This window comes from Bos javanicus, chromosome 19 (genome assembly GCF_032452875.1).
Source record: "Bos javanicus breed banteng chromosome 19, ARS-OSU_banteng_1.0, whole genome shotgun sequence".
In the NCBI taxonomy this organism is placed as follows: domain Eukaryota; kingdom Metazoa; phylum Chordata; class Mammalia; order Artiodactyla; family Bovidae; genus Bos; species Bos javanicus.
This window is the reverse complement of record NC_083886.1, coordinates 19,922,293-19,946,504: the sequence shown is the minus strand read 5'-3', so window position 1 is coordinate 19,946,504 and position 24,212 is coordinate 19,922,293. Positions and strand designations below refer to the sequence as shown.

The following is a 24,212-nucleotide window of genomic DNA, read 5'->3' as shown; positions in this document are numbered from 1 at the left end:
TGCACTGCCAGGCAGGTTCTTTACCACTAGCGCCACCTGGGAAACCTGTTTCCCACAATAGGGGAGGATTTTGTACACCTAGAAGCAATGGGGAAAATGCTTAAGATTACACTTTCACTACCTAACCCATGAAATATCCTCTTGTCTCCCTTCTCAAAAAAACACCCAAATTTAAAGGCCAAGAAAACAGGGAGATTATTCTCATTATAAAGAGTTCAGGGAGCGACTTCCCTGGTGGTTCAGTGGTTAAGACTTTGCCTTCCATTGCACAGCGTGCAGGTTCGATTCTTGGTGGGAGCATTAAGATCCCAGATGCCTCAGTGACCAAAATACCAAAGCACAAAACAGAAGCAGTAACAAAACTCAGTAAAGACATTAAAATGGTCCACATCAAAACAATCTTTAAAAAGCATTCGTAAAAACCAATTTTAAGAAAAGACCCAAGCCGGGGGGCGGGGCGGGGAGGGGTGCAACACAGAATGGGCAAAGGACAAAAGGGCATGAACAGCCCGCCCACAGAAATGAAATGCTGTACCAATAGCTAATTGCTGTATGATGGAAAAGGTCATCACGCGCAGAAGTAAACAAAAACTGCAAACTTGAAACGGGGAAATACCACCTTCATCTATCAAATTAGCAAAGGTGTATTTAGTACATACATCTTTAGTACAGTGCTGGCTCAGAGTGTGGTGTGATGGACTCGCTCCTGCACTTGACCTCATCTTTCTGTATCATTAGCTTTAAACATGTCCACACCATTTGCCCCAGTAATATCATATGGTCTAGTCTAGGTAATAAGTGATTGGAGAATTAAGACTTTCATCAAAGTACTGTTTATAATACCAAAATATCTGGAGGCAACACACGGATGATTTTTTTGCTAAATCATCTACATTCATCCAGCACTTTGTGGAAACTGATGGGGCTTCCTTATGCACTCCTTAAAAATGGATTTAGAGAATAATATTTAAATTTGGGAGGAAACTTTCAATAGAATCAAGAGTTAAAGGTTATATATGAGGGTAAATCCCCAATCATGTAAAATATCAATGTATTTTACACATAGGAAACTAGTTATAAATAAGAAAAAGATGAAAAGAAATAACTGTGGTTAGTTTTTGTTTATTTCTCTATATTTTACTGCCTTTTACATTGAGTATTATTACTTTAAAAAGTCAAGTTGTTTTTAAGAGGTGTAGATAATGCTGACTTTCAGTTCTACTGAAAAGGTATTTGTAATAGTATAATTTATTCAGGTATTAACAACTGCCATCCTTTCGATGCTTTCTACCTTAATGTTTTTCCTTGTATCAAAAAGGTAGCTTTTTATCTAATTTAGATTCCAGGGAGCTGGGTCTGTTTTTTCCTCCAAGGGGCATATTTGCCTACCTGAATCCCAGCGGCTCAGGGATGCACCTGCCAACTTCATGGACTCCGAGAGAGCATGCCAGCCCCCACCACCCTTCACTGTGACTTTATTATTTCTGCTCACAGCTTACAATCTTTCAAAGTCAACAAGGCTGACTGGAAATGGTCCTGGACCTCGGGCTATTAAGGAGCCTATAAATTTGCATATTGTGTGCATCACACCATGAAGGTTGTGCACTGACCACAGTGCTGCCATCTCCCTCCGGTGCTGGTTCCCCGCCCCCACTCTCCCCCCGCCCCCTGCTCTGACAGCACTGCATCCACCTGCCTCTTCACCTGCAGCTCTTCACCCTGCAACTGTGTTCCTGAACTTTCTCATCTGTTTACACTGTGTGAAGTGCCACCATTTCACCTCCTTCCTCCCCTTCAGACCTGGCAGCACTTCATCTCTGCACGGGATTTCAGTGCATTCCCTCCTGGGCCCCTGCCTTGGCCCATGGCACCACCACCCCCAACACTGCACCTGAATTAGAAGCCTGGGAATTATCCTACATTCCTCCCCACTCACCACCCGCCCCCACCACCACATTGGATGGTCACGAAATTGCACTGATTGTGCTTTCTGAAAGTCCTTCACCATCCTCATCACCTCCCTGACTGTTGAGGGGCCCAGCTTCTTGGCCTATTTACAAGAGTCCCCTAGCCTGACCCAATGCCCCCCAGTGTACCACACTCTACCCCATCATGGGTACAGCCAGGGCATACTTAAGGTCCTCCTCCTCACCACCAACACACAAAGTCCAAGGTCCTCGCCAGGATTCATGTGGCCACTATTTGTCCCCTACCTGTCTTTTCAGGCCCATCTCCTATGCCAAGCCAGCCTAGCTCCAGCCATTCCCAGCTCGTCAGCTGGGAGAACGAGCACTGAGATGACGGACTGTTCACACATGTAACCTAGATATTGCCAGTCCCCTCCCTCTGCTCTTGTTTTCAGCCTGAACAAGAACCCACTCTGACACGTAGCCTGGCACCATCTACCCACTGAAGCATCCATTTGTTCTAAACTTTACTGATGGCTTTACAGGGAGGTACAGACATTCAACCCACAGCGAGAACCTCACAACCCTCATAGAGATGTCATGTGTGTGTGTGTGTGTGTGCACACGATCAGTTGTGTCCTATTCTTTGTGACCCCATGGACTCTAGCCCCCCAGGCTCCACTGTCCATGGAATTTTCCAGGCAAGAATACTGGAGTGGGTTGCCATTTCCTTCTCCAGGGGATCTTCCCGACCCAGGGCTGGAACGTGTCTCCTGTGTCTGCAGGCAGATTCTTTGCCACTGAGCCGCCTGGGAAGCCTAGGGCACCTTGAAGGGCCATCGCTGTCTCGCAGGAGGGGCTTCTCTGTTGGCCTCCGCACATGCACGCTCCCAGGCTCAGTGGCTTCTCTCGCAATGATTCAGGTTTGTTCAGCTTCTCCTAGACAGGAATCCTGAGAATGGGATGTTTTGTCCCCTTGGATCTCACGATTCTCGGGGCAGAGGATGCTGTGCAGACACCAGTTCCTCCCCAGGGAAGCCTAACTCGTCTTCCAAGAGAACCTACCCCCACTCAAAAGGCATCTCCAGCAAGACTTTGTTGGGCCATTATCCCTGCTCCCTCAGGAGCTTACATCTGTCCTGGGGGGCTGTGCACTGAGGGTTGTTGGTTGCTCGTTATTAATCTCACCCCCAACCCCCTGGGGGGCCAGGAATCCGTGAGACAACTTATGTTCCTGATGCCTTGACCGTCTGACTCTTATGGAGTTTTCAAATCCAGGCGGCATTAGTTAATAACTCCTGTCTAGGCATTATGTGCCAGAAAAAAATTTTTCACTACCATTTACATCCAGGATAGCCCAAGGAAGAGGCCTAGTATTTCCTAGGAACTCCCCAGAACCCACAAGGAAATGAGCTCTGTGAAGTCAGAGAAGTTTTCCATTTTGTTCACTGATGTATCCCCAGAGCCTAGAACAGAGCTTGGCATACAGTAGACACTCAATACCTATTTGTCAAGAGAAGGTGTCTAGGAAAGAAACGCAGCTTCTAAGGAGAGTTCTTAAATTTTAAAAACCTCCCTGGAACAGCAGGGGGCGCCAGAGAACTGGGTCTGTCCTGGGGGAGGCCGCCAGACAGAGTCCCAGAGCCCTCTGTGGCTTTGCTTCCTTAGGCTGGGGCCCTGTGGGGGTCCCTTCTAAACACTGCACCTCAGCTTGTTCCACGAAACCTGGGAGGGCTTCACCCCAAGGTGACCAAGCCATACACCTAGTGCATCATCCTCATTGGAGGGAGTCCCAGGAAGAAGACCTTGGCCTCTGCACTCCAACTCTTTGCAACCCCACAGACTGTAGCCTGCCGGGCTCCTCTGTCCATTGGATTATCCCAGCAAGAATACTGGAGTGGGTTGCCGTTTCCTCCTCTAAGAGATCTTTCTGACCCAGGGATCGAACCTATGTCCCTTGTGTCCTCTACAATGGCAGGCAGATTCTTTGCCACTGAGCCACCTGGGAAGCCCTCTGAATGCCTAAATCTCAATGACCCTGGCTTGTCCAGCCCCCACCCCAGCCCTCAGCCCCCAGCCCCTATTCCCTCCCAGCTGTGAATTCAGCAGGACTAGATGCCAGGATTTTTGTTTTCTTTTGTTTTTAAGCTTTTCAGGTGGAGATGGCAGAATTGGCAGTTGGAGCTTTAGCCCAGAGATTCTACTCTAGGACCTTCTGCCCCAAAGCTTCCGTGCAGAAAGGAACACGATGGGAGTTAGGAGGCTTTGTAGGCCGTGGTCCTAATTCTGCCACCAAAAGGCTTTGTGACCTTGGAGGAGGGGGGTTGGGAGAAAGGTGTCTCCCATCTTGACAGTCATCTGCTTTCTGAATGTCAGGACTTCTGTGAAAACCAGGATCCCTCCTCCTGTATCAGTCAGGGTGGGGCCATTACCTTTCAGTAACAAATGGACTCATACCCCACCTAATCTCCCCAACCGCCCCTCCATTCCACAGACTATAACTGAGGACTCTGGCATTTCTTTTCAGCAGAAGGGGCCACAGAGAAGGCTGGGCACGTACTGATCTGAGAGCACTTCCAGCAGGTGAGACTGGAGGACTTCTGGTAGGTGAGCCCAAGACAGAAGGCCGCTTCCTAAACTGTGAGCCACTTCTAGGATCCATTTCTGAGGCAGATGTGGAGCCTAGTTGGGTAGAATAAGTACAGTTACATTCTTCTTAGAATCCTGGAAAGAATGTTAGCAATCCAACGAACCCACGTGCTTCTGAGGGTCAGAGAAGCTTGTGGGTAGGCACCCAGAGTGAGTGACACCCCAGCCGGGACACCCCTCTGGACAAGGAAGGACAGACGGGTCTCGAGATGCCCTGCTCACCCCAGACTCACCGAAGTCCTGCCAGGATCCTCAGCACCAACCACCACCACCACCCCGCCCCCTCAGGGCTACTGCCTCTGGTTCTGGGGACCCAGGCATTAGAAGAAGGTATTAGAAGAAGGTATTAGACCCAGGTATTAGAAGACAGGTGAAGAAGGCCCATGTGTTCACACCCCCTCATTCCCCTCCAGAGCGATAATTATTCATGGTTAAAAACAAACAAACCCGCAGGTTGTGAGCAGGAAGAAACTGTGAATCCTGCCCCATTTCCACATAACATGGACAATGAATTCAAGGCCTAGAGATGAAAATCAGAAATGCTTCCCCGTTCATATTAGCTCCCAACCTCTCCGTGCCAACACGTATCATAATCACACGGGCCAAGTACATGCCAGGCACTGTGCCAGCCACATTACATTCATTTCCTCACGTGGGGCCCTCTGTAGGTAGGAAGCACTATCCCCACTTTACAGATATGCACACTGAGGCTCAGAGAAGTTAACTCATTATAGACTCAAAGGGCTAAATGAGCAGCAGGACTTGGTGCGTGGCACCACTGTTTTGGATTCCAAAGCCTGGCTCTTAATAATCTGTAATAACCTCCCCATGATATTTATACCATTATACTAGTTTCCTGTGGCTGCTATAACTACCACCAACTTGGAAACTTAAAACAGAAATTCACTCCCGCATAGTTCTGGAGGCCAGAAGCCTAAGATCAAAGAGGATCTAGGAAAGGTTCATGTCCTCAACTCTTCCAGATTCCGATGGCTGCTGGCATTCTTGGCTTGTGGCCACACCCCTCCAATCTCTTCCTCCTGTGGCCACATCACCTTGTCTTCTGTTTGCGTTAAATCTGCTTTTGCCTCCCTCTTAAGAGGATACTGTGATTGCACTTAGAACCTATCCAGCTAACCCAGGAGACTTTCCAGAGCTTTAACTTCATGACACCTGCAAAGAATCTTTTCCAATAAGGTCATTTACAGGTCCCAGTGATTAGCACATGGGTATCTTTTGAGAAGCTGTGTTTCTGTTTACCACACTATATGTGCCCATTCTTTCCCTAATTTATTCCTTCTCAGACCTCAGTTGTGTGTACTGGACATTGTGCTAGGAGCTGGGAACTAAGAAATCAAGAGAGAAATGACATAGTCCCTGCCTTCATGGGCCTTGTGGTCACTGTGTCAACTCTCATATCTACTTCCCAGATGTTCTCGTGATAAATAACAGGAATAAGAGACATCAGGACAAGTCACAATACATGATCAGGGAAGGCTTCCTGCAAGAGGTGCCATTTCCATGGAATCTGGAAGTATGAGAGTTGGCCAGAGGAAATGGGATGGGGACAGGGTAGGATTGAGCTGTCCCAGGAAGAGGGAGGCAAAAGGAGCTTAGATGCTCTTGGATATGGGGAGAAGTGGGAGTCAGGGAGGGCTCCCCTGAGGAAGGGACTTTTGAATTTTGTGTGACCTTGTTTTGGGGGAGAAGAACCACAAATCTGGTTTGGGCTTTGAGCCTGGGTCACCTGGGATTTGTTCATGCTCGGGTCTGAGGCCCCACCTCTGCCAGCTGAGATTTTTCAGCTTCCCTGGTCTCCTCTTTTGGGGGATTTGATGCAGGGAGGGCTCTGAGAGTCATTTCTACAGCTTCCAAAACAGGGTAACCCAGCCCTGCCCACCTCCCTTCTGTCCTGAACCTCTTGGGAGGGAGAATCAGGGAAGCCACATGGCAGCCCCTGAGCAGGGTACACTCACAGTTGAGCAGGAAGACCACAGAGGGGGAAACTGAGGTCCCCCTTCTCTTCTCAAGAAGAGAAGCCACACAGCTCATGTGCAGAACTGGGCCTCGCTCTAGCCTCCCTGTCTAGGTCCCTACACTGCTCATGGCTCCTGCCGATGATGGTGTAGGTCCGCATCTCCTCTGGGCAGGGGCTTCCTCCTTGCCTAGAGATGAGGAACAAGAAGTGATGAAGATACATCCTGCCCTGGAGAATTTCCCAGCATGCCATCGGGGGAGATGGGCAGCCCACCAGACAATGACAAAACTAAGTCGGCATCTGTACTTAGGGGGTCAGAAATCAGAGTAACAGGCAAAACGGAGTGCTATCAGGGAAGGCTTCCCAAAGGAGGAAACCTCTGAACTGAGCTGGAAAACTTAAGCGGGGGTGGGTTCAGCCAAGACCTGCATTTGGGCTGGGTACAACTCCTGCCACAAGGGCCCGGCAAGCTGAGCAACAAAAAGGAGAGCCAGGCCAGGTTCCGCAGAGCCGGGGGCGAAACCGGGAGTCCGAGGAGCAGGGATTGGGAGCTAAGCAGGACTGGGAGGAGGCTAAGGTCCAGGCCTGGAGGCTGCCATCAGCCCCAGGGCCAAGACTGTCCCGGGTTCTCAGCTTGAGGGTCCAGGGTGCGATAAAGGGGTGAGCGTGGGAACTCAAGGGAAGGGAGGGAACCTCCCCAAGATGCTGGGCGGCCCGGGCAGGCCTTGTGGGCAGCCTTTGCTTTTCCTTCCTCCTGACTGCTCTCTCTCCCCTTACCCGCTCCTGTCCCAGGGTCCCCGCTCCCGCTCTCCCGGCCCTTGCCCAGCCCGGAGATGGCCCTGGGTTCTGCTGGGGAGGCCCGTGCTGATCTAAGCCTGGAAACTATTCTTTAAGGGGCAGCAGAGAGGAGGGGAAGAGTAGAGGGCCTAGCTCCATCCCGCTCCAGACTGGCTAGGAATCCTGACCTGGCCCCCCACTGGCTGAGTGGCCTAGGGCAAGTAGTTCCACCTCTCTGAGTCTCAGCTCCCTCTTCGATGAGTGGAACAAGTCCAGCGTGCTAATACAGGAAACCCCTAGTACATACTGAGCGCTCGGCACCACCGGCGCCCACAAAGGGCGCGGTGAGCTGGGATGGGTTGGCGTCTGGTGGGGGGCTGAGGTGGGGGAAAGGCGGCTGGACCCCAGCGCGGGTGGTCCGGTGGGGGGGATCGGGCTTCCTCGCGGACTCCTCCAAGCAGGGGCGGGGCCTTGGGGCCGCCCTGGGTTTCCGAGCGCGGGTCGCACACCCACCCTCCGGCTCTCTAGGGGACGGGACGAGCTTGGAGCGGTCCAGGGACCCTGAGCCTGGGGGCGGCGGCGGCGGGGCCGCGCAGGCGGCCGCCCTCGGAGGCGCGCGGCTCCTTTTGTCTGCAGCCTCCCGCTCCCCCGCCCGCCCCGAGCCGCGGGGCTGCGGCGCCGCTGCTGACACGGCTCGGCCGCCGCCGCCACCGGGCGGAGGCTGCGCGTCGCAGCGCCGGGCGGAGGGCGCGCGGCGATGGCGGCGGCGGCGGCGGCGGCGCGGGGCGGGCGGGCGCGGGGCTCGGGCTAGCTGCGGGGCCGGCCCGGATGGCGGGCGGCGCGGGCTGGGCGGGCGCCCCCGCGGCTCTGCTGCGCTCAGTGCGCCGCCTGCGCGAGGTGTTCGAGGTGTGCGGCCGCGACCCCGACGGCTTCTTGCGCGTGGAGCGCGTCGCGGCGCTCGGACTGCGCTTTGGCCAAGGCGAGGAGGTAAGGGCCCCGCGGCGGGAGCGCCCGCGCCCCAGTCCCCCCACCCCCGGCTTCCTCGCCCTTTCACCTGCCCGCTCCCAGTCCCCGGCGGCGGCGGCGGCTGCAGCCCGGAGGCATCCCGCCGGACCTGAGGACTTCGAGCCCCGGGGCTTCCCCACCCTGTCGGACCCTCGCTTTCCTCCATTCGCGCAGGTGCTGTGAGTGTCACCATCACGCCCCGGGGTGGGGGGCAGGGAGGGCTTCTCTGCCCACCTTGCTTACCCCGGGCCCTGAGGGTCCCTCTAACCTTTCTGCAGCCTACTCGGTGTATGGGGCGGGGGGAACCGTCAGGTTCTAGCTCCGGGACCCCCTCCCCTGCCTACCCTGCGGAGACCGAATTGCAGAGGTCCGGTGCAGGAATCCCAGGACGCGGGATGGAGTAGGGGGGAGGCACGCGCCCCACTGGGCCTGGCCGAGGGGAGGAGAGGACAACTAGGGGCGCTCTACCGCCTCGGCTCCTTGACTGCACCCAGCCGGCCTGGAACCTAGCGGGAGGTGTCTGCCTTCGGCCTTCCTGGATTCTCAGCCTAGCGCCTGGTGACCACCCCTCCTCCCCGCACCCTGCGGGCTCCGAGGGGCAGGCCTGACTGGCAGCTGGCTGTGGCGGCTGCGACAACCCTGCCACAGCCAAGCTGGGGAACAGCAGCTGAGCAGTGTCTGCAACGGGGAGCCCGCGCGGATTTGGGGAAAGCAGAAACAGTGTTAGCAGGGCTGTGATCCGAGGGTGGGTGCTGCCAGTGGGGTGGGCAGAGACCAGTGTCCTCTCATGCCATGGAGGAGAGGTGGCTATGTGTGTGTGGCGGGGGATGTGTAAGGCTCCTACCTGGCAGGAGAGCATCCCACACTCCTGCTACTGCCCACTCTGAAATGGTCAGGGCACGAAGCCTTGAGTAGTGACTTTCCAAGGCCACCTGAGGCCTCTGGCTCTGTATCGGCACTCCCTGGCCTTCTGTTCCGGGAACAGCTGGGGCCTAGCATTCCAGAACATGGGAGAAGCCGGGCCTGGTTAGGCTGGATCCATGCCTCCCTGTCACCTGGGAAGGGGGAAGATGATAGATAATCATCTGTTTGTGGTCACTGGGCTGGGCCAGGGCCTGGGAGTCCCTGGGAGCGATAGGTGGAAGAGGATGAGGCAGGTGTCAAGTCTGAGAACTCAGGTATCCCATGTAGGAGAGGCCCATTGCTGCCCGCCCTTTGGAGCCCAGGCTCTCCCTCTGCCAGGATCTGCTCAGGGCGCTTTCCTGCAGCCCTTTGATCCTTCTTCCCAAAGGCTGGTCTGACCCCTCCCATCCTCTGAGGCAGGCTGCAGACCCCAAGCGTGGGCAGCAGCTGCTGGCCCTGGCTGCAACTGGAGTCCCAGAGCCGCGGTCTCAGTGGTGGGAAGAGCTTCCCAGCAGGCTCTGGCAGGCGGCCACGTGAGCTCTTGGTGAGCCCCTCACCAGCCCCACCTTCTCCCGGAATTGAACAGCTCCTCTTGTTTGCGCTTCTGCCTCTTAAAACTCCGGAGCCAAACCTGCTTGTCACTTAGTCATCGTGGTTCTGCACAGGGACTCACATGGGTCTCACTTCTACGTGGCAGTCTTTAAATGTGAAAACAGCACTCCTGTCCCCTTCCCCCTCTCTCCCTCCCATCTTCCCTTCTCCAGGCCAAATACCCCCTATTCTTGAAGCCCCAGGCCATTTCCATAGGCCCTGGCAGGGGCCAAACATCTGGCTTCCAGCCCTGAAGCCACCATCAACTGTGTGACACTTTTCCTTGTAGTAACTTGGAGGGGCTGGACCAGGAGACCCCCGGGACTGTCCCAACCCCAACGCATCACACACAGCAGGTGGCTTGGGGCGATGCTGTCTTTTGAGTGGTGCCCTCAGGTTAAGTTTCTGGCCACTGAAATCCCTTGGGATCTTTCTTAGCAACCCGTGCCAAGCCAGGATGCCCCTTCATCCTGGAGGAGGATCAGTGATTTTCTTTTCAGTGTGTTTGTTTATTTAGGGTCTTGGTTGTGCTGGGTCTTAGTTGTGGCATGTAGGATCTTTGATTATCCTTGTGGCACACGAGTTCTTTATTTCCAGCCTGTGGGATCTGGTTCCCTGAGCAGGGATCGAACCTGTGCCGCCGGCATTGGGAACGTGGAGCCCTGATTTTTCTTTTTAAAGCATAATTTTCTATCATTACAAAATCAGTTTATATGCACTGTGGGAATAGAAATATGGGCAAGCAAAAACCAAAGTGCCGTGTTCCCATCCTCCCAGGTAGCCGCGCTGTGACACCATCCTTCCAGAGCTGTTTCTATGCTTATATGTAAATTTTCTCCATAAAATGAGGTCATGCTGTGCATACTGTCTTGTAACCTGATTTTTTCCCAGTAAATGATCAGCACTTTTCTGCTCCAATAAATTCTCATCTTTATTATGCATAACTTATTCAGATTTCCCTATTTGGCCCCAAAAGGCCGATCTGTGCTGTTGTGTTCAAACCGCTTTCCTCACCAGAACCGTGCACTGCGTCCAGTTGTTCTGACCTCTAGGCCCTCTCTTACTTTAATTCAATTCTTTTTTTTTTTCAATTTGAATAATCCTGACTTGTTGAAGAGATCAGGCCTGTTGTCTGTGTCAGTAATTTCTTGGATCTAAACCTGTAACGTGGACTTTATTCCTGTTGAATTTCATCTTGTTCATTTCATCCTGTTGTAACAGACAATAGAGAGAATTTATTGAGTAGGCCAAAAAGTTCATTCGGCTTTTTCCACGCAATGTTACAGAAGAACCCGAACGAACCTTTTGCCTCCCCGATACAATCCTGCATTTGTCACTCAGATGCTGTGCTCCCTGCTAGTTGGAGAAGTGGGTGCTTTATGTCTCCGTCTCCCAGGCTGGTTGTAAACCCAGGCAGGACCACGGACAGAGCCTTGTAGGGGTGGTTCTGCTCACATAGTGTTAAGAACTGGGATCCACAGAATTACATTTTTCAGCCCTGCTCACTGCACACCAAATTCACAAATGCACACCTGTTTTGCACTAAAAAATAGGAATGTCATTTCCCCTTCAAAATACTATGTTTTCTGACAGTTTCTATCCCGTTTGTTTAAAAATCACATAGAAACCTTGATTTCCCAAACCCCCAGTGCCCTAGAGTAGATTACTATCATTCATTAGAGATGGAGTTCAGTAAATTTATCAGAGCTGATTATCCATATTTTATCAACTACACCCAGAAATACCAGGCACACCAGAATCAAATGCTTTGCAAAAGTATGCTAAGTTGCAAAGTATAAAACAGATATCTATGAGGCCATATTGATATCAGTAAGTGATTTAATAAATGAATAAATAAATACTAGGGAAGTCTCCTATGCGGAAATTAAAATAATTTATGTAGATAATTGTCCATCAACGAGGTGGAGCATAATCCCCCACCCTTTAAGTGTCACATATACAGAGTGACACCCCCTAAAGAGCACAGTATGGAAAGAGGGGGAACGGCCAGCTCTTCAGTGGAGAATCCCGACACACACTGCCTCAGCTGGGTCACCAAGGTCAGCATCAGGCATGATAAGTCATGTAGATATTAATAGTATGTATCCTTCATACGATGTGATGGGAGAGGACATTTACCCCTGCAGTCTCCCTCCCAAACCTGTCACCCTGGTCATGAGAAAACATCACACAAGCCTCGATGGACAGACATTCTTCTACACAGCACCTGCTTAGTCCTGCACACATTTTTCAAATTCATCAAAACCAAGGGAAGTCTGAGAAACTGTCCTAGCCACGCAGAGTCTAAGGCGACATGACAGCTGAATATAATGTGGTGTCCTGGATGGGGCCCTGGAACAAGAAGAGGACTTTAGGCAAAAACTAAATGGCAACCCACTCCAGTATTCTTGCCTGGAGAATCCCAGGGATGGGGGAGTCTGGTGGGCTGCCGTCTATGGGGTCGCACAGAGTCAGACACGACTGAAGCGACTTAGCAGCAGCAAGGATGTTTGAGTGAAGACAATTGTTAATAATAATGTTATAAATAATATCAGGTTGGCCTCTGATATTCCCCTAATGTATTGACTTGCGAATCATAGTAGAAAAGAGAAGACATTTCTATGAAAACGTGAGTCATATGTGAGATACATAACTTGACGTTTCTCAGAATGTAAGAATGGGGGCAGAGGGGAGGAGACCCAACACTGTCCCAGCCCTGGAAGTCTGTACTAAGTAGGAGGGGGACCTCTATGATGAGGATGAGAAATGATGGCCCAGTGCCCTGAACTCCTGTTGACTTCTCATATCTTGCTTTTGTTTCTAACCTCGCTAGGCCTTTGTTTGCTCATCCATAAAATGGGGATGATAACAGGCTCCATTCCATAGCATTATTGTGGGGCTTGAACACGTTAATATGTGTAAAGCATTCAGTGTCTGCATGGAGTAGGCCCCCTGTCAGAACTGCTGCTACTCTTGCTTTTTTGTAAATACTTGCTAGCATCTTTGAGAGGCTGTTCTGGGCTGAGGGGTTCTTGGGGATTGAGGTCCAGATCTCTGACCAGTCCCTGGTGCTCTGGGCACACGCTTCTTGTCCAGCTCTGAGCTTCTGGCTCTGAGCTGCAGCTGTAAATGGAGGTGCCTGGGGTCAGATCCAGGTGCTCCCCCATATAACTTGGTACAGACAGGAGCATCCATGTTCGTGGGTCCACTGGTGTGGGGTTGGGAGGGGGTCCTGCCCCAGCTCTGGCACGAGCATGCGTGTGTTGGGGGCTGGGGAGTGATGAGGGCAGGTGCTCCTTTGCCTCCTGCTGCAGCGGCCCCCGTGGTCACCCCCACCCCAGGGCCCGGAGCATCCCACCAGGTTGAGCACAGGGGAGCCTGACAGCTGGCTGGGGTTGACGGTTAGAGGTGGATGAATGCAATCTGGAGTGGGATGGAAGGCAAATGCCCATTGGCCTAGAAACAGTGAATGTCATGCCTGGGTGAACCGCTGTCCTCAACATGATTGGGTGAATGCTCTGAAATTTTTATAGGATAGTCTTAATGCAAATACCTTTCACATTTGGTGGTTGTCAATACATGTGTCCAGGATTTAAAAAAAAATTTTTTTTTCCATTAATATCTTGCATACCTATTATATGTCAAAACTCCTCCAGGCACCAGGACTCAGGAGTGACCTGGAACTCACATGGGGGAGGGGCTGGAAAGGAAACTGGCAAAGGAATGGCAATTACTGTCCGGTGGAGTCAGGTACTAGGAAGAATCAGAAAGTACTGAGACAAGAAGATTTTTGCCCTTAGAATGACCGTGGACAGCCTCTTCTCTCATAGACGGACATTTAGATGGAGCCTGGAATGAAGTGGGGGTTGTGCCTTGCAGAGATCTGGAGAAAGCTGATCCAGGCAGAGGCAGGAGGGGTCCCTGGAGGTTTGAGGCACAGCAAGAGGAGTGAAGGGAGGGGGCAGGGCTGGGCAGGGCAACCTGTGGGGAGGCTGTCTCTCCATCCACGTGAGACTTGCTGGAGGCATGGAGCTAGGGCGAAGCAGAAGGGACGCGCCTGCAACTGAATAATAGAGCCCATTGGAAGTGGGTGTGAGAGGAGAGAATTTGGAGAATTCGGAGGCAGCCATTTCCTGGATGGGAAAGACTGAGGCAGGAGGCAGGTTGGGCAAGGAGTCAGGAGTTCCAAGCTGGCCTGTGAAACCCGCCATGCACCTGGCGTCCCAGTGGGGTTGTGGAGCCGGCCAGGGACAGATCCAAAGAACGCGCTTCAGCCCTGCAATGCATTCACCTGGCTACCTATCTACCTGCCCACCTACCCATCAATCCATCCATCTCCTTATCCATTCCTTACCCATCCATCCATTTGTCCATCCGTCTGTACCCCCCATCCACCAGCCTCCCCATCTCTCCATCCACCACCCAACATTTACTGAATATCTTCGTGCACAAAGCCTAAGCCTAGATCCAGGGATAGGGACTGGCATTTGCAGGGAGTGACAAGTGGCTCCACACAGGGAAGGGCAGGAGGCACAGGAAGGGCAGTGGGGTGAGAGCAAGGGCCTGCTGGTGACCTTAGGGACCTTAGGGAGGGCTCAGGGGCTGGGACTGTGCACCCGGCTCAGAGCTGAGTTTGGATGGCGGCAAGCAGCCCAGCACCTGCCTCCGCTCGCTGGACTTAGCTGTTTTTACAATTTGATTTCCCACTTTCCACATAGGCTGTTGGGTCTGGCAAGGTCTTTCTGAAAGAAGTGAAAGCCCAGGTTATTTAAAAGGTGCTTATGATGATGGATGGACCTCAGTTTCCTTCTCTGTAAGGTGGGAGTCAGCAGTCCTCTTTGTGGGCCTGTTCTGAGGAAAGGAGATAATATATAAGGCCAAGCAAGCCCCGGTTGGCATGTCTCTCCCGCCCACCGGCTCCATGAGCTGTGTTGGCGCCCCTGCTGCTCTCAGCCCCTGGAGGGCACCCCGGCCCCTTTCTAACACCTGGTACTTTTCTGGGCTTGGCCTCCTTTGTACGAGGGCCAGAGTTGCTCCTGCAGCCACTGGTGGCTCTGTGGACAGAGTGGGGTGAGGGAAGGAGGAGTGCTGATGGCCTTCATATTTCTTATTCCGTTTCATCCCCGCCATAACCCTGAGGATCTGAGAGGTGCAATAAGTTGTCCCGGGTCCCACAGTAGTTGGAGGAGCTGGGATATGAACCCAGGTCTGTCTGATTCTAAAACTGCCTCCCTAGCTGCCTGCCATTGGGAGTCCCAGGTTCAAGTGCCAGGGGATGGGAAAATGATCAGATCTGAGTTTCACGAACTTGACATAGAATCTTCCGATCCGAGACCTCCTCGGGCTTTCTAAATCTGGGATGGTCTGGGTTCCAGATGCAGAGCAGTGCCAGGCAGGCGCTATAAGTAGATTTGTAATCTATAGGGCGGGCGAGCGCTGCATGTAGGTGGGGCTGCAGGCAGTGTGCCACCCAGAAGATGCTATGGAAGGTGGCAGGTGCCAGCAGGAAGCTGAGGTTCCAGAGCAGAGAGCGACTGCCTGCAGCCTCACCCTGCATTATGCATCACCACCACTTCCTGTGCAAACGGTGATTAAAGAGCCCCGGGAGGCCAGTGTTTCTCTGGCTGCTCCGGTTTCCTGCCTGGCATCCTTCTGAGATCCTCCGCAGTCCCTGGCGGGTATGTGGCAAGGGCAGGGCCTGGACATCAATCTGGACACCCAGTCCATGTTCTCCAGGCCCGCGCTGGGGCTCTTCCCAGCCATGGAAGGCCTGTGACCCCCTCTTACTCTCCAACCACGCCACCTCTCCCTGGCGTCTCAGCTCAGAACAGGCTGGCTTTTAACTTTCTCCCTGTGCCACAGAGAAGTGTTTCGGAGCCCGGCCCTGCCATCAGGCGCACCTGGTTTGAGACCCAGCTCTGCCACTTTCTAGCTACATGACTCCGAGAGGTTACTTAACCTCTCTGTGCCTCAGTCTGCTTATCTGTAAAGTGGGATAATGTTATTGTTCACTTGCTAAGTTGTGTCTGACTCTTTCCAACCCCATGGACTGTAGCCCACCAGGCTCCTCTGTCCTTGGGATTTCCCCAAACAAGACTGCTGGAGTAGCCTGCCATTTCCTCCTCCAGGAGATCTTCCCGACCCAGGGATCGAACCCACGTCACTTGGTTCTCCTGTTAATGTGACTGTTACTGCCGCCCACTCTAGGTTTTCTGGATGGGCTGTTTCTATTATTTTACAGATCTTTTTGAGCACCTGCTCTGTGTCAAGTTTGATGTTGTCAAACCGAACTTGGGTCCACTTGCCCCCTTGCAGTAAATCTCCTGACACCCAGGCTGCGGTGAAAGAAAGTGCAACATTTGTTGCAGGCACCATGCAAGGAATCAAGGCAGCTCAAAAGGCTTCAACTCCCCAGTGGCTTTCAGGGGAAGGTTTTTAAAGACGTAGTGAGGGAGGGCGTTGGACGCACGGTGCGTGATCAGCTCGTGGACGTTCTTCTGATTGGTTGGTGGTGAGGTAATCAGTAGTCATCATCAACTTTCTGGTTCCACCTGGTCTGGGGTCTACATGCTTGTGGTCAGCAGGCACTTAACTTCTTCCACTTGGTGGGGGTTTCAGTATCTGAGGAACAGGTCAAGGATATGGCTCAGAATGTTATCTGTAGCCTTTGAGGAGGAACTAAAGGTCCTTGATTTCGCTTAATGGCTAAACTACTATTGTCTTGCTTGTCTTATTTTCCTTTGTTTCTGCCTTTTCTCTCTTCTCTGGTAGCTGGGATCTTTGGAACTCAGGGAAAACCTCAGAGGCTAAAAGTTTTCTACAGACAAGAGGCAGGTGAGGACATGGGGGATGTCCTAGGAAGGCCCCATAGGGTCCTGCTCGGTTATAATGCAGCAGGACACACAGCTGGCGAGGTTAGGACTCCTTCCCTGAGGGAGGGAGCTTCTGCGGGGGAGGGAGGCTCTAAGAGAGAAATCTGGGTTCCCAGCTGTGAGAAGGGCAGGGCTGGTGGCCTCTTCAGGTGTAGCTGGGGCGTGAAGAGAGTAGACGCGCTGTGCCTGGAGATGGGAAGGGCTTCCCAGAGGTGATGCTGGGCCTGAGTCTTTTGTTTCCTTTCAAAGATTTCTTTATTTATGGCTATTCTGGGTCTTCTCTAGCTGTGACAAAACGGGAGCTGCTCTTCGTTGCGGTGCGCGGGCTTCCCGTTGCGGCGGCTTCTCTTGTTGGGGACACAGGCTGTAGTGTGCAGGCTTTAGCAGTTGCAGCTCAGAGGCCCTGGAGCGTTGCCTCCGTAGCTGTGACGCAGGGGCTCAGCTGTCCCTTGGCATGTGGAATCGTCCCAGATCTGGGGTTGAACCTGTGTCCCCTGCATTGGCAGGAGGATTCTTTACTACTGAGCCACCAGGGAAGCCCCTGGACTTGAGTCTTGATCAGGGTCCCCCAGAGTGGAAGGGAAGGATGGCTGAAGGGTAACTTGGCAAGAGAGAGGGCGGGAGAGAGAGGGGAGGGGCTGTAGGCAGGTGAGGACGGGATGGATTTTATCCCGAAGGTGGAAGCAGAGGGTGAGGCAGCTCTGTTGTGTTTCAGACAAACCCATCTGGAAGTCGGGTGAAAGTCACTCAGTTGTGTCTGACTCTTTGCGACACCACGGACTATACAGTCCATGGAATTCTCCAGGCCACAATACTGGAGTGGATAGCCTTTCCATTCTCCAGGAGATCTTCCCAAGCCAGGGATCGAGCCCAGGTCTCCCGCGTTGCAGGCGGATTCTTTACCAGCTGAGCCACCAGGGAAGCCCAGAAATCGGGTAGGGCTGGGGAAAAGAGACCAAGTTGGGAGACCTCTCCCCTTCCAGGGACAAGGAAAGGGGCGATTGGGCTGATGGAGCAAAGGGGAGGGTCAGAGGGCAGCTGCTGGGCCGTTTGCAGGACCTCACAGCACAGAGCTGGAACAAACAGGACAGCACATCCTTTCCTGAGTCAGAGCCCTGTGTGACCCGCTAGGTGACCGGGTGATGGGGTCTGAGTTCAAGTGCGGGGACTACCAGTTGGAGGATGCTCACACACGTGAGCAGGTCCTGGGGCTCATGGCCCTGCCTTTACTCTCAGGAATTCCCACGAGGGTAGCTGCTCTTTGTTTTAAAAACAAAAAAGTTCCAAATATTGTTGTCGATTTATCAACAACTCTAGGGGACAAGGAAGTTAGCGCTAAACTGTGTTTCTGGATCTCAGAATCCACTTCCTGTCCTTAGCGGTTAACCACGTGCATCTGTGACCCACGTGTGTGAGCTGTTTCGGCTCATACAGTATCCACCTAATGCTATTTGCTGTGTCTGAGTCCCAGACAGAGCCGTGTCACCTCTCTGCTTAAACCTGGCCAGGATTGAGCATTCCTGGTCACTACTAATATCTTCCCTGTGTTCCACCTGGAGGGGAACCTGGCTGGCTGGTCAACCCCTCAACCGCTGACGGTCCAGCAGCTTCTGCCGGGCAGCCCCTGAGCTGGTGTGAGCAGGGTGGAGGCCAAACGGAGCTGTGCTCCCAGAGAGTGGAGGTGGGGGTGAAGAGGGAGGGGTCCTGGGCACCCCCCAGCCTGCAGGGCATGCTGGGATGGACCTCCCTCAGTACCACTGACCATCCCCTGGCTCCCAGCCTGGGTGGGCTCTTACCAGCCTAGCACTGGGCTGCCAGCCAGCTGACTGGCCTGTGGTACAGACTTCTGAAACCCCGACTCCCAGTGGGCATGACTAGGGGACACCTGCTCCCATGTTCTAGACACTGAGTGGATGGAATTGAAAGCCTGTTTGCCCACTCAACTGGCCACAGCCATTTGGACTTCTGGCCATACTTCTTGGGGCCACGGAGGGTCTTTGTTTCTCTCTGTGTCTGTCCCCTCCCCTTTCCCTTCCCTACCTCCTGATTGGCTGAATATCAGACCCTCTCTGAGGCGTGAGGGTCCCTATCAACAGTGAGTATTAGTTCAGATTTGTTTTGCAGTTTAATGAGTGTATAATAGGATTTCAAACTCGTTTAAATTTTCATTTTTAATTGCTAATGCGACCTTGCATTTTTTTCCCATGTTACTGTTTATTCTTGGTATTTCCTTCTGCACAAACGGTTATGTCCATCTCTTCTGAGCACTTATCAAGAGGAATTTTTGTTTTGATCTTTATATTTTTAAATCAGTTCTTTGTATTTTTAATATCATTTATCTTTTTTTCTTATTCTGTTGCTTTTTCATTTTCATTTCATTCTATTTCCTGCATTTGAATAGTTCTGTTTTCAGTTATATCTGCGTTATTGCTAATTATATTTTTCACTTTTTAGTAGTTAGGCACTTATTTCCCCTCTCTAGCAAGAAAAAAATAAGCTATCTTGTTTATAACCCCCAATTTATGAAGATATTTGACTTTTACTCATTTGGAATTTATCATGAGGCTCATCCAACATTTGGTTCTATTAATAGTTTGAATTTATTTCTAAACTGGAACTGAATTTCATTGTTTCTTTTTTCTATTTCTTTTCCTCATGCTCTGTTTTGAAAATGTTCAGACAGTTGAAGGCAGGGTCTGATAAACACTCAGATACTCTTCATCTAGATTCACTGTTACTTTCTGTCACATTTGCTTTTCCTTTCTTTATTTTGTCACTGATAATCTGTCATCTGTCTCCTTTCGTGTTGCTTTGCAGAAGCATTTTAAGTAAGTAAAGACATCTTGGCATTTTCCCCATAAACACTTCGGAATGTAGGGACAAGGACAGTCTCCTGTCTAAATAAGAGCCACCGTCACACCTAGGACTTAATGTTATATCAGATTTCCACAGTTGTCCTCAAAATGTCCTGCCTAGCTCCCTTTTGTTTTGATTTAGGATCCAGTCAAGGATCACATACAGAATCTGGTTTGCCCTATGCCTGTTTCATCTCCCTGCAATCAGTACTATCTCTGATTTTCTTTGCTCCTATAACCGGCATTGGTGTTTTCTGCCAACTCCAAGGCCAGTTGTCCTATAGGCTCTGCCATAGCCTGGATGTATCTGATGGTTTCCTCGCACTTTTGGCAAGAAGAGTTGGTGTGTGCTCCTCGGAGCATCACATAAGGGGTCACGTGATGTCGGTTTGTCCCATTAACTGGTGATACTGAGTTTGACCAGTTGGGTAAGGCTGCATCTGCTTGATCTCTTCAGTATAATGGTGCTTTTTCTCCTTTATAATTAATAAGTAATTTGTGGGATGATACCTTAGACAGTGTAAATATTTGGTTCTCTCATAGCTTTTCACACAGTGGTGTTAACATTCTTTTTTTAGAGCTTATTTATTTTTTATTTTTGGTTGCTCCGGGTCTCTATTGCTGTCTGGGCTTTCTCTAGTTGCGGAGAGTGGGGGGCTAGTCTCGAGTTGGTGTTCCGGGGCTTCTCAATTTGGTGGCTTCTCTTGTTGCAGGGCGCAGGCTCTAGGGCACACAGCTGTGGCACACGGGCTTGGTTGCTCTGTGGCAGGTGGAGTCTTCCTGGACCACGGATTGAACTGGTGTCCCTTGCATTGGCAGGTGGATTCTTATCCACTGTGTCACCAAGGAAGTCTGATTTTAGTGTTCCTTGATGCTCCTGGCCCATGTGAATTACACTGGTGGCCGCAAAATGGTGGTTTTTCTGTCGTTCCTTCTAGATATAGAGGTTGTTCTATAAAGAAGGTCTTTCCTTCACTCCCTTTCCTGAGTGTCGCTATGGACTGATGGATGCTTTTCTCTCCCATGTATTATAATCTGTTACCATTGTTATTCTTTTTGATGTGCAAAGATTTTTTGTCTTGTTTTTAATGCAGCATTGTAAAATTTTGATCATTATTTCTTGGTATATTTTAAAATTGAGAAAAGTCAACCATCATTACCTTTAAAAAAAAAAAAGAGTTCTCTGATTCTTCACCATTTATGGATTTTTAAGTATATAAACACATTTTCAAGTTCTTTAATTGGTATTGCATTAAGCTTATTAATTTAGAGACTATCACCATCTTTATTATATGCTTAGTTCTCCCAGTAGGAGCAAAATATTAACATTAAAAATAAATGTCTTAGAATTAGGCTAAATTAGTGTTTAATATTTAATGTGCTTGGTTACTACTGAGAATGAAATAATTTTTTCCAATAGCTGCATGTCACTAGTATATAAGAATACTATTGATTTTTTTCAATTTATCACATATCTCCCCACTGGTCTGAACTCATTTATTATAGTACTTTTTCCGGTTGATTTCTTGGGATTTTCTAGGTAAACAATCATGTCCTCTTCCAAAAGTAATGATTTCATTATGTCTTCTTTTCTTATTTTTATGAGTGTAATGACTTTTCCTTCTGAGATGGGACTCACGCCCATTTCTAAAACTATTTGGTTTTATTATTATTGTTGTTGTTGTTATTGGTCTTACTTTGCGGCATGTAGGATCTTAGTTCTCAAACCAGGAATCGAACCCAAGCCCCTTGTTGCAGTGGAAGTGTGCAGTCTTAATTACTGGACCACCAGGGGAGTCCCTAAAACTAGCTGGCTGTAAATCAACTATATTAACTATATATCAATAAATTTTTTAAAAAAGGATAATTGTATAATGTGAAAAAAATAAAACTAGTCGGAACCTGCCTGGGCACTGGAGACATGGCCCTGAGGAGGGCTCAGGAGTAGCTGAGTTGCAAGTTAAGAACAGACTGGGGTGGGTGCCTGAGCTGCAGCTACCCCAGGTGGTCTCACGACAGTGGCCCAAAGGCCGTGCTGCTGAGGCTGGTTTTGCTCCAGGAGCATGTCTAATGCAGAGGGAAGGGCCTGGCAAGAGGCGATCGGGTGTCTAGGCTGAGGATCAGCGGAGGACACCACCCTCCAAAGACAGAGAAACAGAAGCAGCGCACCAGGGGGATGGACAGATTGAAACTTGCTGGGCACAGATGACCACAGAGCTGGGGCTGGGACAGACATGGCTGGTGGGCTGAGGAGGCCGTCCCTCGTTCTCTGCCCTGGTCTTGAACTAGTTGGTGGAGCCACTCGGTGTAAGAGTTGGTGGGGATGTCAGAGGCAGAAGCCCAGCATCCTTTTCTCATGGTTCTTTTCAAATGGAGTGACTGTTACTCATGACTGTTGAGTATAACATTGGTTCCTGGGTTTAGGTTTATCATCTTTAGCATGTTACTAAAGACCAAAGACCACTTCCTCCCTGCCCCATTTTTCCCCTCTTTGGCTGTGGCCACACAGCTTGTGGGATCGTAGTTCCTGACCAAGGATTAAAACCTGGACCACGGCAGTGAAACCACCAAGTCCTAACCACTGGACTGCCAGGGACCTTTCCATTCTTCCATTAGAATGCAATTCAAGACCAGAGGGTAAATTGTACCACGTGTCTTCCCAGCATCTATTCAGTGTTTTAATGATGTTTGCTATTTTCCCAGTCAGGGCAAAGAATTAAGCCTGGAAGGGGGTGGAATCTGTGATGGGCCAGGAATGGGATGGGGTAGTTCCCCAAAGGCAAGAAAGATGCACCTGGCAGGTGAGGAGCAACCTGGCATTGGGCAGAGAGAAACCGTAGCTGCGTGGGTCTACCCCATTGTGCAGCCTGCCCGGCAGGGTCAGGAAGGTTTGTGGGAGGCGGTATTGGTTTCTGTGGTTCTCTTGGGAGACAGAATGTGAGAGCTCCTTCAAAATTCCCAGCAGAAGTGACGGTTGTGGCAGAGAGGATGTGAGGGTAGCAACGCCTTAGACGTGGCAGCCTCTTCTGCCCATTTCCACCCCCTTGGGGTCAGGACTCCAGGAGGCCCAGCCAGCTTCCTTTCCGGAAGATGCTTAGTTCTGGAAGGTCTCTGGGAGATCCCATTAGACATCTCCTCTCTGCAGAGGTGCAGTCAGCACTGCAGCCCAGGAGCCGCCTGGCAGTGGGGGATGGACGAATGGACCAGGGTACCTTCAGTCTCGAGGTACCACCGTGTGTCACCCACCTCCGTCACCCATCATTTTGCTATGGAAATGGCCCATTTAACGTCCTGCACAGAGAGAAACTCTGATGGTGGTGGCACCTAAAGCAGGGGGTTTGAAGAGCCCTGAGTTTGAAGAATCTTGGTCCTGCAAAGAGAGGGCATCCTGTCAAGCAAGTTCGGAAATATCACCTACTCACCCCTCGCAGCAGTTCAGTCAAAAATTCTGACTTGGGCCCAGAATGTCTCCGAGTTGTTGATCTCAGAATCCTTTTTTCACGGGACACCTTGACATACTCTTAAGAAATGCCCTCCTGGTGACCTTGGGTACGGGTTCAGTCTCTCTGGGTTCTATTTGCTTCCTTAGCAAAACTCGGACCCTAACCCCCATCCTGTGTACCTCACGGGGACAGTGATGAGAAGGGGCTGGGCCACGTTAGTCTCTGCTGTCCCCATTGGCCTGAGAGACAGCTGGACACAGTGACCAGACCATGGTCGAGCCTCTTGGTGTCTCCAGCCCCTACCTGGGCCTGGTCATCCAAAGTGTGGGGTAAACACCCACGAATCCCATGGAAATAGACAGGATCCTGGAAATGGCGCCCTCAGGCTCCAGGCACATGTGGGTTTCAGGTCCCCCTGCCAGGGCCACAGGCTGTGCAGCTCCGCTGAGATCCTTTGGGTTTTCTTCAAGGGAGAGACCTACGGTAGGCAAGACATCACCCTTGCCCTGTGGCTACCATCGGTATCTGCCTGACCCCTACCAGGCAACAGGGAGGGGACTTGATTCACGTGGGGGACTTCAGGCTGATGGGGTGTCAGCAGCATATACCTACATGGTATTTACTTTTTTTAATTCATGTATTTTTAATTGAAGGATAAGCGCTTTAGCATATGGTGTTGGTTTCTGCCATACATCACCATGAATCAGTCTGGTGTTTATTTTTCGCCAAGCTCTCCAATCCGTATTCTCCGTGGGTCCCCACAGGAACAGAATGAGATGGCATCTGCCGGCTCCATCTCACAGGCCAGAACCCCGAGGCTTAGCGAGGTCAGGGTTCGTCCAGGGTCTGGTGGTGAGCGTGCGGCGCGGCTGCGTTTCTCCTCACCCTGATTCAGAAATTCCGCAGTAAGGCTCTCAGGACTCACGGTCTTTCTCGTTTGCCACCTTCTGTTGTGCTGACAGCAACAACATGGACATTTCTGGCTGAAGCCCCCTGTTTTGTTATTTCAAGTAACTAAACCTCAATTCACTAGAAGATAATGAATGAGATGTTTCCTGTTAGCCCCATTTTCTGGGCAACAGAGGGCTGGCAGGAAGGCATTTCTTTTTGACTTGAATTGTCTGTGCGGGGTTGAGGGGTGCAGCCTGGGGCTAAGGTGGGGTGACTGGACCCAGGATCTGGGTCAGTACTGGAGGGTGGGGGTAGGATGGATGGGATGGGTGTGGGAGGGG

At 51.2% G+C, this 24,212-nt stretch overlaps 1 protein-coding gene across 1 annotated transcript in view; it reads left to right on the top strand.

Moving 5' to 3' along the window:
• Positions 1 to 8,116: 8,116 nt before the first annotated feature.
• RAB11FIP4 (RAB11 family interacting protein 4) overlaps positions 8,117 to 24,212 on the top strand; it is a 107,530-nt gene continuing 91,434 nt past the window's right edge. The window contains exon 1 of the mRNA XM_061390459.1: positions 8,117 to 8,298. Within this exon, the coding sequence (XP_061246443.1) occupies positions 8,140 to 8,298 (159 nt within the window). The 5' untranslated portion in view covers positions 8,117 to 8,139. The remainder of the gene's footprint in view (positions 8,299 to 24,212) is intronic.